The 13,013-nt window shown below is 38.0% G+C and overlaps 1 protein-coding gene across 1 annotated transcript in view; it reads left to right on the top strand.

Annotated features, from left to right (window-relative positions):
* The window catches only part of LOC149442412 (A.superbus venom factor 1-like), a 209,546-nt gene that overhangs the window by 129,709 nt on the left and 66,824 nt on the right, over positions 1–13,013 (top strand). The window contains exon 21 of the mRNA XM_089656128.1: positions 3,111–3,250. Within this exon, the coding sequence (XP_089512254.1) occupies positions 3,111–3,250 (140 nt within the window). The remainder of the gene's footprint in view (positions 1–3,110; positions 3,251–13,013) is intronic.

The following is a 13,013-nucleotide window of genomic DNA, read 5'->3' as shown; positions in this document are numbered from 1 at the left end:
GATTTGGAATGAAGTTTTGTGAAGTCACTACTGGAATGATCAATGTTCTCGAAGGCCTGCCAAGGTAGTACCTCTGATGTCTTCCTTGTTCTTAGTCTGGTCTGCAGACATGGTGTCTCTAATGTTGTGCAGGAGCTTTATGTTTTCAGCGGTTAGTGATCTTTTTCTCTAGATACTACACAGGTGCAAAAATGTAAAATTCAATAATTGCACCAAGTATGGATATAGGATCAAAAGTGTATGTGAGGCAGACAACTTCAAACTTAAAGTCTAAGTTTAGTTTACTTTTTTATTTAGAATTCAGAACCAGGGACAGTACTTATATTCAAAGAGAAATATCCCATATGCTGCTACCTGTTCTCTTGATTGATATCCTGTGCCTCCCATACCCCCGCAGTGGCAATATTCTAGTGCTGCGGTGGCTAATACAATCAGCTGGAACTGTCACAGTCACTTGTCAAGAGTACAAACTATGCCTACCCTTTTCCTCCCTCCTCAAGTAATAGAAGCTGTCCTATAGTTTTCATCAATAAAAAGCTATTGAGAGACGGCAGATGAATGAGAGGTCCTCCATTCATAGAGTTCCTGTCATTGATGGGAGCTTTAATACAGCTTGTATGAATGGAGGAGGTTGACTTAAAGGATGGGAATTGTTGATGCTTTTGAAAAGGCCTGTGACAGGTCCATCCAATCATATTAATGCCCGGAGCATCACTGCTGGGGGGGTATGGGGAGGGCTTTGGATTTCAACTAAGATAGCTGTCAGCAACACAAGGGACACTTCTCATTGAATGTAAGTCCCTGACCCTTGTGCTGCTGATTATTATTATTAAAAAAAATAAATAAATAAACTTAGGCTTTAACTCTTTCGCTGCCAGGTCCGTACAGTGTATGGAGAGCGGACACACACCATCCCCTTCTTGCTGTGACCCAAAAAGCGACGTACATGATGTCACTTCATGGTCACCGCTGTCACTTTCTCCGGCCAGAAATGAATAGAATTAAGGGTTGACATGTTGGGTATTATATTTACTCGGTGCCAGATCATCTTTTGTATTTTACCAAAATGCTGGGTAATTTATTGCATTTGTTTGCCCTAAAATTCACTTTATTGTGTTTTTTACAGAAATTTTGTGTTTCCTAGACCTTTGCGGTAATATCATAAAAAATTGGAACAACGACTATTTTATTTTCTAGTGTGTGCTTTCAGAAAATATATAATGTTTGGGGGTTTTGTGTAATCTTCAGGCCTAAAATTATTTTTTAAACATGTGCAAAAAAAATTCAAAAACGGACGCAAAAGGTTTAATGCTCATATTTTATCAATGCAGGCCATAGATGGGTCGACAATCGGCAGATTTTTCTTTAAAAAAACGAAAAATCGGTCGTTCAAGCGGCCGACGTTACCAGCAACGGTAAAAAAAAAATCGGCCGATTTTCATCCCGTCTACAGCCGGCAAAAAGCGTCCCTGCAGAGAGCTCCGCTATTTCTTTGACAGTTCTTTGACATTTATAGCGGTTGCAACAATGTATCTATTTGTATCCATTTAGGATACAGATGTTTTTATTCGGAAACAGATACATTGTTGCAACCGCTATAAATGTCAAGGAACTGTCAAAGAAATAGCGGAGCTCTCTGCAGGGACACTTTTTGCCGGACTGGAATTCCTCTTCTTCTTTATCCTCTTCTTCTTCTCCCTCTTCTTCATCCTCTTCTTCTTCTTCATCCTCTTCTTCTTCTTCATCCTCTTCTTCATCTTCTTCATCCTCTTCTTCATCCTCTTCTTCTTCATCTTCATCCTCTTCTTCTTCTTCTGCTTCTTCATCCTCTTCATCTTCTTCTTCTTCATCCTCTTCTTCTTCATCCTCTTCTTCTTCTTCATCCTCTTCTTCATCTTCATCTTCTTCTTCATCTTCATCTTCCTCTTCTTCTACATCCTCTTCTTCATCTTCTTCTTCTTCTTCTTCTTCCTCTTCTTCATCCTCTTCTTCATCCTCTTCTTCATCCTCTTCTTCATCCTCTTCTTCTTCCTCTTCTTCTTCCTGTTCCTTTTCTTCTTCTTCATCCTCTTCTTCTTTTTTCTTCTTCTTTTTGTCTTCCTCTTGCAGGTCACTGCTCATGCACAGATTTTTTTATCGGTAAAAAGATCGGCCGATTTGCCCATCATTGCCGTGAAAATCGGCCGATCGGCAAAATTTTATCAGTAAAGTCGATTTTTTCCAACTTTACCGATATAAAAAAATCTGCCAAAATACCGAAAAACGGCCAAACAATTAGCCCACTGACGATCCGAAAATCGGCCGATTTTATTTTCGGCTGAAAAATCGGCCTATTTTCGACCCATCTATGGCCTGCATTAGACAAGCTGAAGGGCTCGAAATGTCATTTATTCAAAGCCCAGGAAAATGGCAGAGTTACAAGATCAAGTTGGAGAACTTGCTTTGCATCCTTGAATATAAAGTATTTACACTCACCAGCCACTTTATTAGATACACCTTGCTAGTACCGGGTTGGACCCCCTTTTGCCTTCAGAACTGCCTTAATTCTTCATGGCATAGATTCAACAAGGTGTTGGAAACATTCCTCAGAGATTTTGGTCTACAATGACATGGGTTACTGTTGCCTTTCTATCATCCCAAACCAGTCTGCCCATTCTCCTCTGACCTCTGACACCAACAAGGCATTTTCGTCCACACATCTGCCACTCACTGGATATTTTATCTTTTTCAGACCATTCTCTGTAAACCCTAGAGATGGTTAAGCATTAAAATCCCAGTAGATCAGCAGTTTTTGAAATACTCAGACCAGCCCATCTGGCACCAAAAAACCATGCCATGTTCAAAGTCACTTAAATCCCCTCTCTTCTCCATTCTGATGCTCATTTTGAAATTCAGCAATCTGTCTTCACCACGTCTACATGCCTAAATTCATTGAGTTGCTGCCATGTGATTTGTGTTAGAAAGCAATTGAACAGGCGCCCCTAATAAAGTGGCCGCTGAGTGTATATGCTAATATATGTTGAATATATATGTGTTCATGTTTTAAAAGTACTCTTTTCCATTGATGTACCATATGATGTTTGTAATTTATCTATTTATTTTTTTCACAGGAATCTGTGTTTCTGATCCATACGATATTGTGGCTAGGAAAGATTTTTTCATTGACCTCAAACTTCCCTATTCCATTGTCAGAAATGAACAAGCAGAGATCCGTGCTATCCTCTATAACTATGGCACTGCTAGCATTAGGGTAATTTGCTAATACTTGTCAAAGTAACAGATTTTCTGAACGGTGGCACTCTAAAAAGTCTTTTATTAAATTTCTCATGCTCCTACATGGCTCAGATTCACTGCAGAAGCTCACAGACATGCCAGGTACTGTCTGGTATAAGGCAACACATGACACCCCTTGCCTCCCCCAGTGCAGTTCTTTGCCATTTCCTACTGTAATGTTAAGCCCAAAAGATGGAGTTATGGCACTGTGCATAGCCCCGTGTCTTTGTTGTGTCCTTGGGGTAGTTTAATATTACGCAGATTAATATTTCTGAAGTCTCCCGTGTTGTTTAAAAGCCCCTATAAGGCAGAGTGTAGCTTCTCCTCTGAAGTCAGAGCATGCCTTGCTTGACAGGTGTTAATTTGAACATCTATGTGAGATACACACAAAATAATATAGACATCAGGAATATTACAGATGTTGGAAATGTAACAACCTATTAACATAGAAGTCTAAGTGGTCTGTTTAAAAATGTCCTCACCATAGATACTCTACCTTTATTCATCCTGGATCTAGATATCAGAGCATGGAAAGCACAAGATAGAGACTCCATTAGGAACCTACTTACTCAACACATCATTATACCCTTTGATGTTCAGCAGCAGGAACTTGGGATACCATCCACAAACACAACTTTAAAATTTAGACTGAGCTAGATACTCAGTTTACTAATTTTTTTAATCCTTTGTGCCCCAGGAAAGGGGTTTTTATCATTTTATTTTTTTAGAATTTTTTGATTGGTAGGCATACTGTACCTTTTCAAAAACTCCTACAATGGGCACATGGGAAACAGTACTAGCAAAGCAATTTATAGAGTCTGCATGGCAAAAAGTCTTACGTTTTACATACAAAGCATCCCATTTTACTAATCACCGGGAGTCATTGTGTGAAATATTGCACAAATGGTATATCACACCATGCAGGCTCTCTAACTTACACCCCTTCCCAGTGCTGAAGACTATGTGGAACCTTTGGGTCCCCCTGTCATGTCCTTTGGGCCTGCAGATCTTTGTGTTCCTGTTGGTATTTCATCTTATTTCTGAAGTTATGATGCAAACTATGCCCCCCTCACCCAAACTGGCTTTTATATCTGGGAATCAATTCATTCCCTCCCTTCCTCTAGAACTATTATCGTTCATTTACTCCCTACAGCTGACTAGTGCCAGATAGTGGAAATCACCGTACATGCCTGGCATAATAGATTTGCACAAACATTGCTCCATGTAGTGTACAACACATCTGAACAATAATTCATACAAGATATGATACGTTTATTATATATATATATATATATATATACACAGTTGCAAAAAAAACTATGTGAACCCCTCAGGATTACGTGGAGTTTTTCATGAATTGGGCATAAAATGTGCTCTGAATGTCATCTAAGTCACAACAATAGAAGAACACAGTCTGCTGAACATAATACTGCACAGACATTAGATGTTGCCATGGTTTAATTGCACATAACATGTAAACATTCACAGTGCAGGGAGGAAAAAGTATGTGAACCTTTGGACTTAATAACTGGTTGACCCTCCTTTGGCAGCAATAACCTCAACCAAACGTTTCCTGTAGTTGTAGATCAGACCTGCACAACGATCTGGAGTCATTTTGGACCACTCCTCTTCACAAAACTGTTTCAGTGTAGCAATATTCTTGGGATGTCTGGCGTGAATCGCTCTCTTAAGGTCATGCCACAGCATTTCAATCGGGTTGAGGTCAGGACTCTGACTTGGCCACTCCAACCGCTACTCCGCGTATTCTGTGCTGTTGCAGCCATTGTTTTGTGGAATTACTTGTATGCTTTGGGTCATTGTCCTGTTGCATCACCCATCCTCTGCGGAGCTTCAGTTGGCGGACAGATGGTCGTACGTTTTCCTGCAAAATGTCTTGATAAACTCTGGAATTCATTTCCCATCAATGAAAACAATCCGTCCAGGCCCTGAGGCAGCAAAGCAGCCCCAAACCATGATGCTCCCTCCGCCATGTTTTACAGTGGGGATGAGGTTTTGATGTTGGTGTGCTGTGCCTTTTTTTCTCCACACATAGTGTTGTGTGTTCTTCCCAAACAACTCAATTTTGGTTTCATCTGTCCACAGTATATTTTGCCAGTAGTGCTGTGGAACATCCAGGTGCTCTTTTGCAAACTTCAAACGTGCTGCAGTCTTCTTTTTGGACAGCAATGGCTTCCTCCGTGGTGTCCTCCCATGTACTCCATTCTTGTTTAATGTTTTCCTTATTGTAGATGTGTCAACAAAAATGTTAGCATGTGCCAAAGATTTCTGTAGGTCTTTAGCTGACACTCTGGGATTCTTCTTTACCTCATGCAGCATTCTGCGCTGTGCTCTTGCAGTCATTTTTACAGGACGACCACGCCTAGGGAGAGTAGCAACAGTGCTAAACTTTCTCCATTTGTAGACAGTCTGTCTTACCGTGGACACATGAACATCAAGGCTTTTGGAGATACTTTTGTAACCCTTTCCAGCTTCATGCAAGTCAACAATTCTTGATGGTAGGTCTTCTGAGAGCTCTTTTCTGCGAGGCATGGTTCACATCAGACAGTGCTTCTTGAAACCAATAAACCCAAAACAGGTGTGTGTTTTTTAAGGGCAGGACAGCTGTCAGCAACACATCCAATATCATCACACTGATTGGAGTCAAGGTTGGCTCACTCCTGGCTCCAATTAGCTCTGGGAGCAGTCATTAAGCTAAGGCCTCACATACTTTTTCCTTCCTGCACTGTGAATGTTTACATGTTATGTGCAATTAAACCATGGCAACATCTAATGTTTGTGTAGTATTATGTTCTGCAGACTGTGTTCTTCTATTGTTGTGACGTAGATGACGTTCAGAGCACATTTTATCCCCAATTCATGCAAAACTCCACGTAATCCCAAGGGGTTCACAAACTTTTTTCTTGCAACTGTATATATATATATATATTTTTTTTAAATACATTCCTAAAAGCAAACAAAGTTTTGAAGTACTCTTGAATGACATTCACCTAGTCATCAAATGTACTGAGAATTTTCATACAAATGTTGGTACTAATTTTCTTACGAACCTTCATTTGAAAATCTACCAGAGTGTGGCCAGCTTTGTTCTGCTGCATCCTGTATATTAGTTTGAAAGTTACTACCTGATATTATTCTCTGTTCATTTTCATCCCACTTTCACATTAACATATTTTCCTTCTCATCATCCATTTTCTCCATCCCCTCCTTATCCCTTACCATATCTTACATTTCTTTTTCTCATAATCCTTCCCTAGTAGGAAATGTTACTGTGCAAGTTAAGTATTCAATTGATCTATTGATATGTTATTCACTTTAAAAGCCAAACTTTGGCTTGTCCAATCAAAAGCCTGTTATTGTTAATATGGTTGATTGCTTGCGACTAGAGATGAGCGAATTATTCAAAAATTCGATTCGGCTGATTCGCCGAATTTAAGGAAGAAATTCGATTCGATGCGAATTTATTCGCTACGAATTTAACTTATAAAAAGGGTTTCTAGGCTTCAGAGAGCCTTTAAATTAGTGCAGAACACTGTACCTTTAATTTAAATGCCCTTGGAGATGAGGAAGGAGAAGGAGAAGGATGAGAAGAAGGAGAAGGAGAAGGATGAGAAGAAGGAGAAGGAGAAGGATGAGAAGAAGGAGAAGGATGAGAAGAAGGAGAAGGATGAGAAGAAGGAGAAGGATGAGAAGAAGAAGAAGGATGAGAAGAAGAAGAAGGATGAGAAGAAGGAGAAGGATGAGAAGAAGAAGGATGAGAAGAAGGAGAATTCCAAGCCGGCAAAAATTGTATCTGCAGAGCTCCGCTATTTCTTAGCGGAGCTCTGCAGATACACTTAGCGGAGCTCTGCAGATACACTTAGCGGAGCTCTGCAGATACACTTAACGGAGCTCTGCAGATACACTTTTTGCCGGCTTGGAATTCTTCTTATTTTCATCCTACTTCTTCTTCTTCTTCGCTGTATGGAGTGAATGTCAGAGAACTGTCAGAAATAGCGGAGCTCCGCTATTTCTGACAGTTCTCTGACATTCACTCCATACAGCGGTTGAAACATTGTATCTATTTGTTTCCATAAATGGAAACAAATAGATACAATGTTTCAACCGCTGAGCTCTGCAGATACACTTAGCGGAGCTCTGCAGATACACTTAGCGGAGCTCTGCAGATACACTTTTTGCCGGCTTGGAATTCTTCTTATTTTCATCCTACTCCTTCTTCTTCTTCTTCTTCATCCTCATCCTCAGAAGAAGAAGAAGAGGATGAGGATGAAGAGGAAGAAGAAGAAGAAGAAGAAGAAGTAGGATGAAAATAAGAAGAATTCCAAGCCGGCAAAAAGTGTATCTGCAGAGCTCCTCTATTCTGCAGATACACTTAGAGGAGCTCTGCAGATACACTTTTTGCCGGCTTGGAATTCTTCTTATTTTCATCCTACTTCTTCTTCTTCTTCTTCTTCTTCTTCATCCTCATCCTCATCCTCAGAAGAAGAAGAAGAGGATGAGGATGAGGATGAAGAAGAAGAAGAAGAAGAAGTAGGATGAAAATAAGAATTCCAAGCCGGCAAAAAGTGTATCTGCAGAGCTCCGCTAAGTGTATCTGCAGAGCTCCGCTATTTCTGACAGTTCTCTGACATTCACTCCATACAGCGGTTGAAACATTGTATCTATTTGTTTCCATTTATGGAAACAAATAGATACAATGTTTCAACCGCTGTATGGAGTGAATGTCAGAGAACTGTCAGAAATAGGCTATTTCTGACAGTTCTCTGACATTCAATACTCCATACAGCGGTTGAGGAGTGAATGTCAGAGAACTGTCAGAAATAGCCTATTTCTGACAGTTCTGTGACATTCACTCCATACAGTGGTTGAAACATTGTATCTATTTGTTTCCATTTATGGAAACAAATAGATACAATGTTTCAACCGCTGTATGGAGTGAATGTCAGAGAACTGTCAGAAATAGCGGAGCTCTGCAGATACACTTTTTGCCGGCTTGGAATTCTTCTTATTTTCATCCTACTTCTTCTTCTTCTTCATCCTCATCCTCTTCTTCTTCTTCTGAGGATGAGGATGAAGAAGAAGAAGAAGTAGGATGAAAATAAGAAGAATTCCAAACCGGCAAAAAGTGTATCTGCAGAGCTCCGCTAAGTGTATCTGCAGAGCTCCTCTATTTCTGACAGTTCTCTGACATTCACATTTACAGCGGTTGAAACATTGTATCTATTTGTTTCCATAAATGGAAACAAATAGATACAATGTTTCAACCGCTGAGCTCTGCAGATACACTTAGCGGAGCTCTGCAGATACACTTAGCGAAGCTCTGCAGATACACTTTTTGCCGGCTTGGAATTCTTCTTATTTTCATCCTACTTCTTCTTCTTCTTCATCCTCATCCTCAGAAGAAGAGAAGAGGATGAGGATGAAGAGGAAGAGAAGAAGAAGAAGAAGAAGAAGTAGGATGAAAATAAGAAGAATTCCAAGCCGGCAAAAAGTGTATCTGCAGAGCTCCTGTATTCTGCAGATACACTTAGAGGAGCTCTGCAGATACACTTTTTGCCGGCTTGGAATTCTTCTTATTTTCATCCTACTTCTTCTTCTTCTTCATCCTCATCCTCATCCTCAGAAGAAGAAGAAGAGGATGAGGATGAAGAAGAAGAAGAAGAAGAAGAAGTAGGATGAAAATAAGAAGAATTCCAAGCCGGCAAAAAGTGTATCTGCAGAGCTCCTCTATTCTGCAGATACACTTAGAGGAGCTCTGCAGATACACTTTTTGCCGGCTTGGAATTCTTCTTATTTTCATCCTATTTCTTCTTCTTCTTCTTCTTCTTCATCCTCATCCTCATCCTCAGAAGAAGAAGAGGAGGAGGATGAAGAAGTAGAAGAAGTAGGATGAAAATAAGAAGAATTCCAAGCCGGCAAAAAGTGTATCTGCAGAGCTCCGCTATTTCTGACAGTTCTCTGACATTCACTCCATACAGCGGTTGAAACATTGTATCTATTTGTTTCCATAAATGGAAACAAATAGATACAATGTTTCAACCACTGTATGGAGTGAATGTCACAGAACTGTCAGAAATAGGCTATTTCTGACAGTTCTCTGACATTCACTCCTCAACCGCTGTATGGAGTATTGAATGTCAGAGAACTGTCAGAAATAGCCTATTTCTGACAGTTCTCTGACATTCACTCCATACAGCGGTTGAAACATTGTATCTATTTGTTTCCATAAATGGAAACAAATAGATACAATGTTTCAACCGCTGTATGGAGTGAATGTCAGAGAACTGTCAGAAATAGCGGAGCTCTGCAGATACACTTAGCGGAGCTCTGCAGATACACTTTTTGCCGGCTTGGAATTCTTATTTTCATCCTACTTCTTCTTCTTCTTCATCCTCATCCTCATCCTCTTCTTCTGAGGATGAGGATGAAGAAGAAGAAGTAGGATGAAAATAAGAAGAATTCCAAGCCGGCAAAAAGTGTATCTGCAGAGCTCCTCTATTCTGCAGATACACTTAGAGGAGCTCTGCAGATACACTTTTTGCCGGCTTGGAATTCTTCTTATTTTCATCCTACTTCTTCTTCTTCTTCTTCTTCATCCTCATCCTCAGAAGAAGAAGAAGAGGATGAAGAAGAAGAAGTAGGATGAAAATAAGAAGAATTCCAAGCCGGCAAAAAGTGTATCTGCAGAGCTCCTCTATTTCTGACAGTTCTATGTCAGAGAACTGTCAGAAATAGAGGAGCTCTGCAGATACACTTTTTGCCGGCTTGGAATTCTTCTTATTTTCATCCTACTTCTTCTTCTTCTTCATCCTCATCCTCTTCTTCTTCTTCCGAGGATGAGGATGAAGAAGAAGAAGAAGAAGAAGTAGATGAAAATAAGAAGAATTCCAAACCGGCAAAAAGTGTATCTGCAGAGCTCCTCTAAGTGTATCTGCAGAATAGAGGAGCTCTGCAGATACACTTTTTGCCGGCTTGGAATTCTTCTTATTTTCATCCTACTTCTTCTTCTTCTTCTTCTTCATCCTCATCCTCAGAAGAGAAGAAGAGGATGAGGATGAGGATGAAGAAGAAGAAGAAGAAGAAGTAGGATGAAAAGAATAATGAAAAGAAGAAGAAGAATGAAAAGAAGAAGAAGAATGAAAAGAAGAATGAGAAGAATGAAAAGATTCTTCTTCTTCTTTTCATTCTTCTTTTCATTCTTCTTCTTCTTTTCATTCTTCTTCTTCTTCTTTTCATTCTTCTTTTCATTCTTCTCATTCTTCTTTTCATTCTTCTCATTCTTCTTCTCATTCTTCTTTTCATTCTTCTTCTCATTCTTCTTTTCATTCTTCTTCTTCTTTTCATTCTTCTTTTCATTCTTCTCATTCTTCTTTTCATTCTTCTTTTCATTCTTCTTCTCATTCTTCTTTTCATTCTTCTTCTTTTCATTCTTCTTTTCATTCATTCTTCTTCTTCTTTTCATTCTTCTTCTTCTTCTTCTTTTCATTCTTCTTTTCATTCTTCTCATTCTTCTTTTCATTCTTCTCATTCTTCTTCTCATTCTTCTTTTCATTCTTCTTCTCATTCTTCTTTTCATTCTTCTTCTTTTCATTCTTCTCATTCTTCTTTTCATTCTTCTTCTCATTCTTCTTCTTCTTTTCATTCTTCATTTCATTCTTCTTCTCATTCTTCTTTTCATGAAGAAGAAAAGAAGAATGAGAAGAATGAAAAGAAGAATGAGAAGAAGAATGAAAAGAAGAATGAGAAGAATGAAAAGAAGAATGAGAAGAATGAAAAGAAGAATGAAAAGAAGAAGAAGAATGAAAAGAAGAAGAAGAAGAAGAATGAAAAGAAGAATGAAAAGAAGAAGAAGAATGAAAAGAAGAAGAAGAAGAATGAAAAGAAGAATGAAAAGAAGAAGAAGAATGAAAAGAAGAAGAAGAAGAATGAAAAGAAGAATGAAAAGAAGAATGAGAAGAATGAAAAGATTCTTCTTCTTCTTCTTTTCATTCTTCTTTTCATTCTTCTTCTTCTTTTCATTCTTCTTCTTCTTCTTTTCATTCTTCTTTTAATTCTTCTCATTCTTCTTTTCATTCTTCTCATTCTTCTTCTCATTCTTCTTTTCATTCTTCTTCTCATTCTTCTTTTCATTCTTCTTCTTCTTTTCATTCTTCTTTTCATTCTTCTCATTCTTCTTTTCATTCTTCTTTTCATTCTTCTTCTCATTCTTATTTTCATTCTTCTTCTTCTTTTCATTCTTCTTTTCATTCTTCTTCTCATTCTTCTTTTCATGAAGAAGAAAAGAAGAATGAGAAGAATGAAAAGAAGAATGAAAAGAAGAAGAATGAAAAGAAGAATGAGAAGAAGAATGAAAAGAAGAATGAGAAGAATGAAAAGAAGAATGAAAAGAAGAAGAAGAAGAATGAAAAGAAGAATGAAAAGAAGAAGAAGAAGAATGAAAAGAAGAATGAGAAGAATGAAAGGAAGAAGAAGAATGAAAAGAAGAATGAAAAGAAGAAGAAGAATGAAAAGAAGAATGAAAAGAAGAAGAAAAATGAAAAGAAGAAGAAGAAGAATGAAAAGAAGAATGAAAAGATTCTTCTTCTTCTTTTCATTCTTCTTTTCATTCTTCTTCTTCTTTTCATTCTTCTTCTTCTTCTTTTCATTCTTATTTTCATTCTTCTCAATCTTCTTTTCATTCTTCTCATTCTTCATCTCATTCTTCTTTTCATTCTTCTTCTCATTCTTCTTTTCATTCTTCTTCTTCTTTTCATTCTTCTTTTCATTCTTGTTTTCATTCTTGTTTTCATTCTTCTTCTCATTCTTCTTTTCATGAAGAAGAAAAGAAGAATGAGAAGAATGAAAAGAAGAATGAAAAGAAGAAGAATGAAAAGAAGAATGAGAAGAAGAATGAAAAGAAGAATGAAAAGAAGAATGAGAAGAATGAAAAGAAGAATGAAAAGAAGAAGTATTCCAGTACAGCAAAAAGTGTATCTGCAGAGAGCTCCGCTATTTCTGACAGTTCTCTGACAGTTCCAGCGGTTGACAGCGGTTGAAACATTGTATCTATCTATTTCCGAATAAAAACATCTGTATCCTAAATGGAAACAAATAGATACAATGTTTCAACCGCTGTAAATGAACTCTCAGAACTGTCAGAGAACTGTCAGAAATAGCGGAGCTCTCTGCAGGGACACTTTTGCCGGCTGATCGGGAAAAATCCGATTCGCGCACCCGAATTATGCAAATATTCGGATTCGACGCGAATCTAATTTTTCCTGAAATTCGAAACGAATTCCACTTCGCCTGGTTCGATTCGCTCATCTCTACTAATGACATATGTCATTCTTCTCATTCTTCTTCTCATTCTTCTTTTCATTCTTCTTCTCATTCTTCTTTTCATTCTTCTTCTTCTTTTCATTCTTCTCATTCTTCTTTTCATTCTTCTTCTCATTCTTCTTCTTCTTTTCATTCTTCTTTTCATTCTTCTTCTCATTCTTCTTTTCATGAAGAAGAAAAGAAGAATGAGAAGAATGAAAAGAAGAATGAAAAGAAGAATGAGAAGAAGAATGAAAGAAGAATGAAAAGAAGAATGAAAAGAAGAATGAGAAGAATGAAAAGAAGAATGAGAAGAATGAAAAGAAGAATGAAAAGAAGAAGAAGAATGAAAAGAAGAAGAAGAAGAATGAAAAAAAGAATGAAAAGAAGAAGAAGAATGAAAAGAAGAATGAGAAGAATGAAAA

Source organism: Staurois parvus, unplaced genomic scaffold (assembly GCF_062004578.1).
Source record: "Staurois parvus isolate SC_StPar_1 unplaced genomic scaffold, SC_StPar_1.0 ptg000887l, whole genome shotgun sequence".
Taxonomy (NCBI): domain Eukaryota; kingdom Metazoa; phylum Chordata; class Amphibia; order Anura; family Ranidae; genus Staurois; species Staurois parvus.
This window is presented reverse-complemented; position numbering and strand designations above follow the sequence as displayed.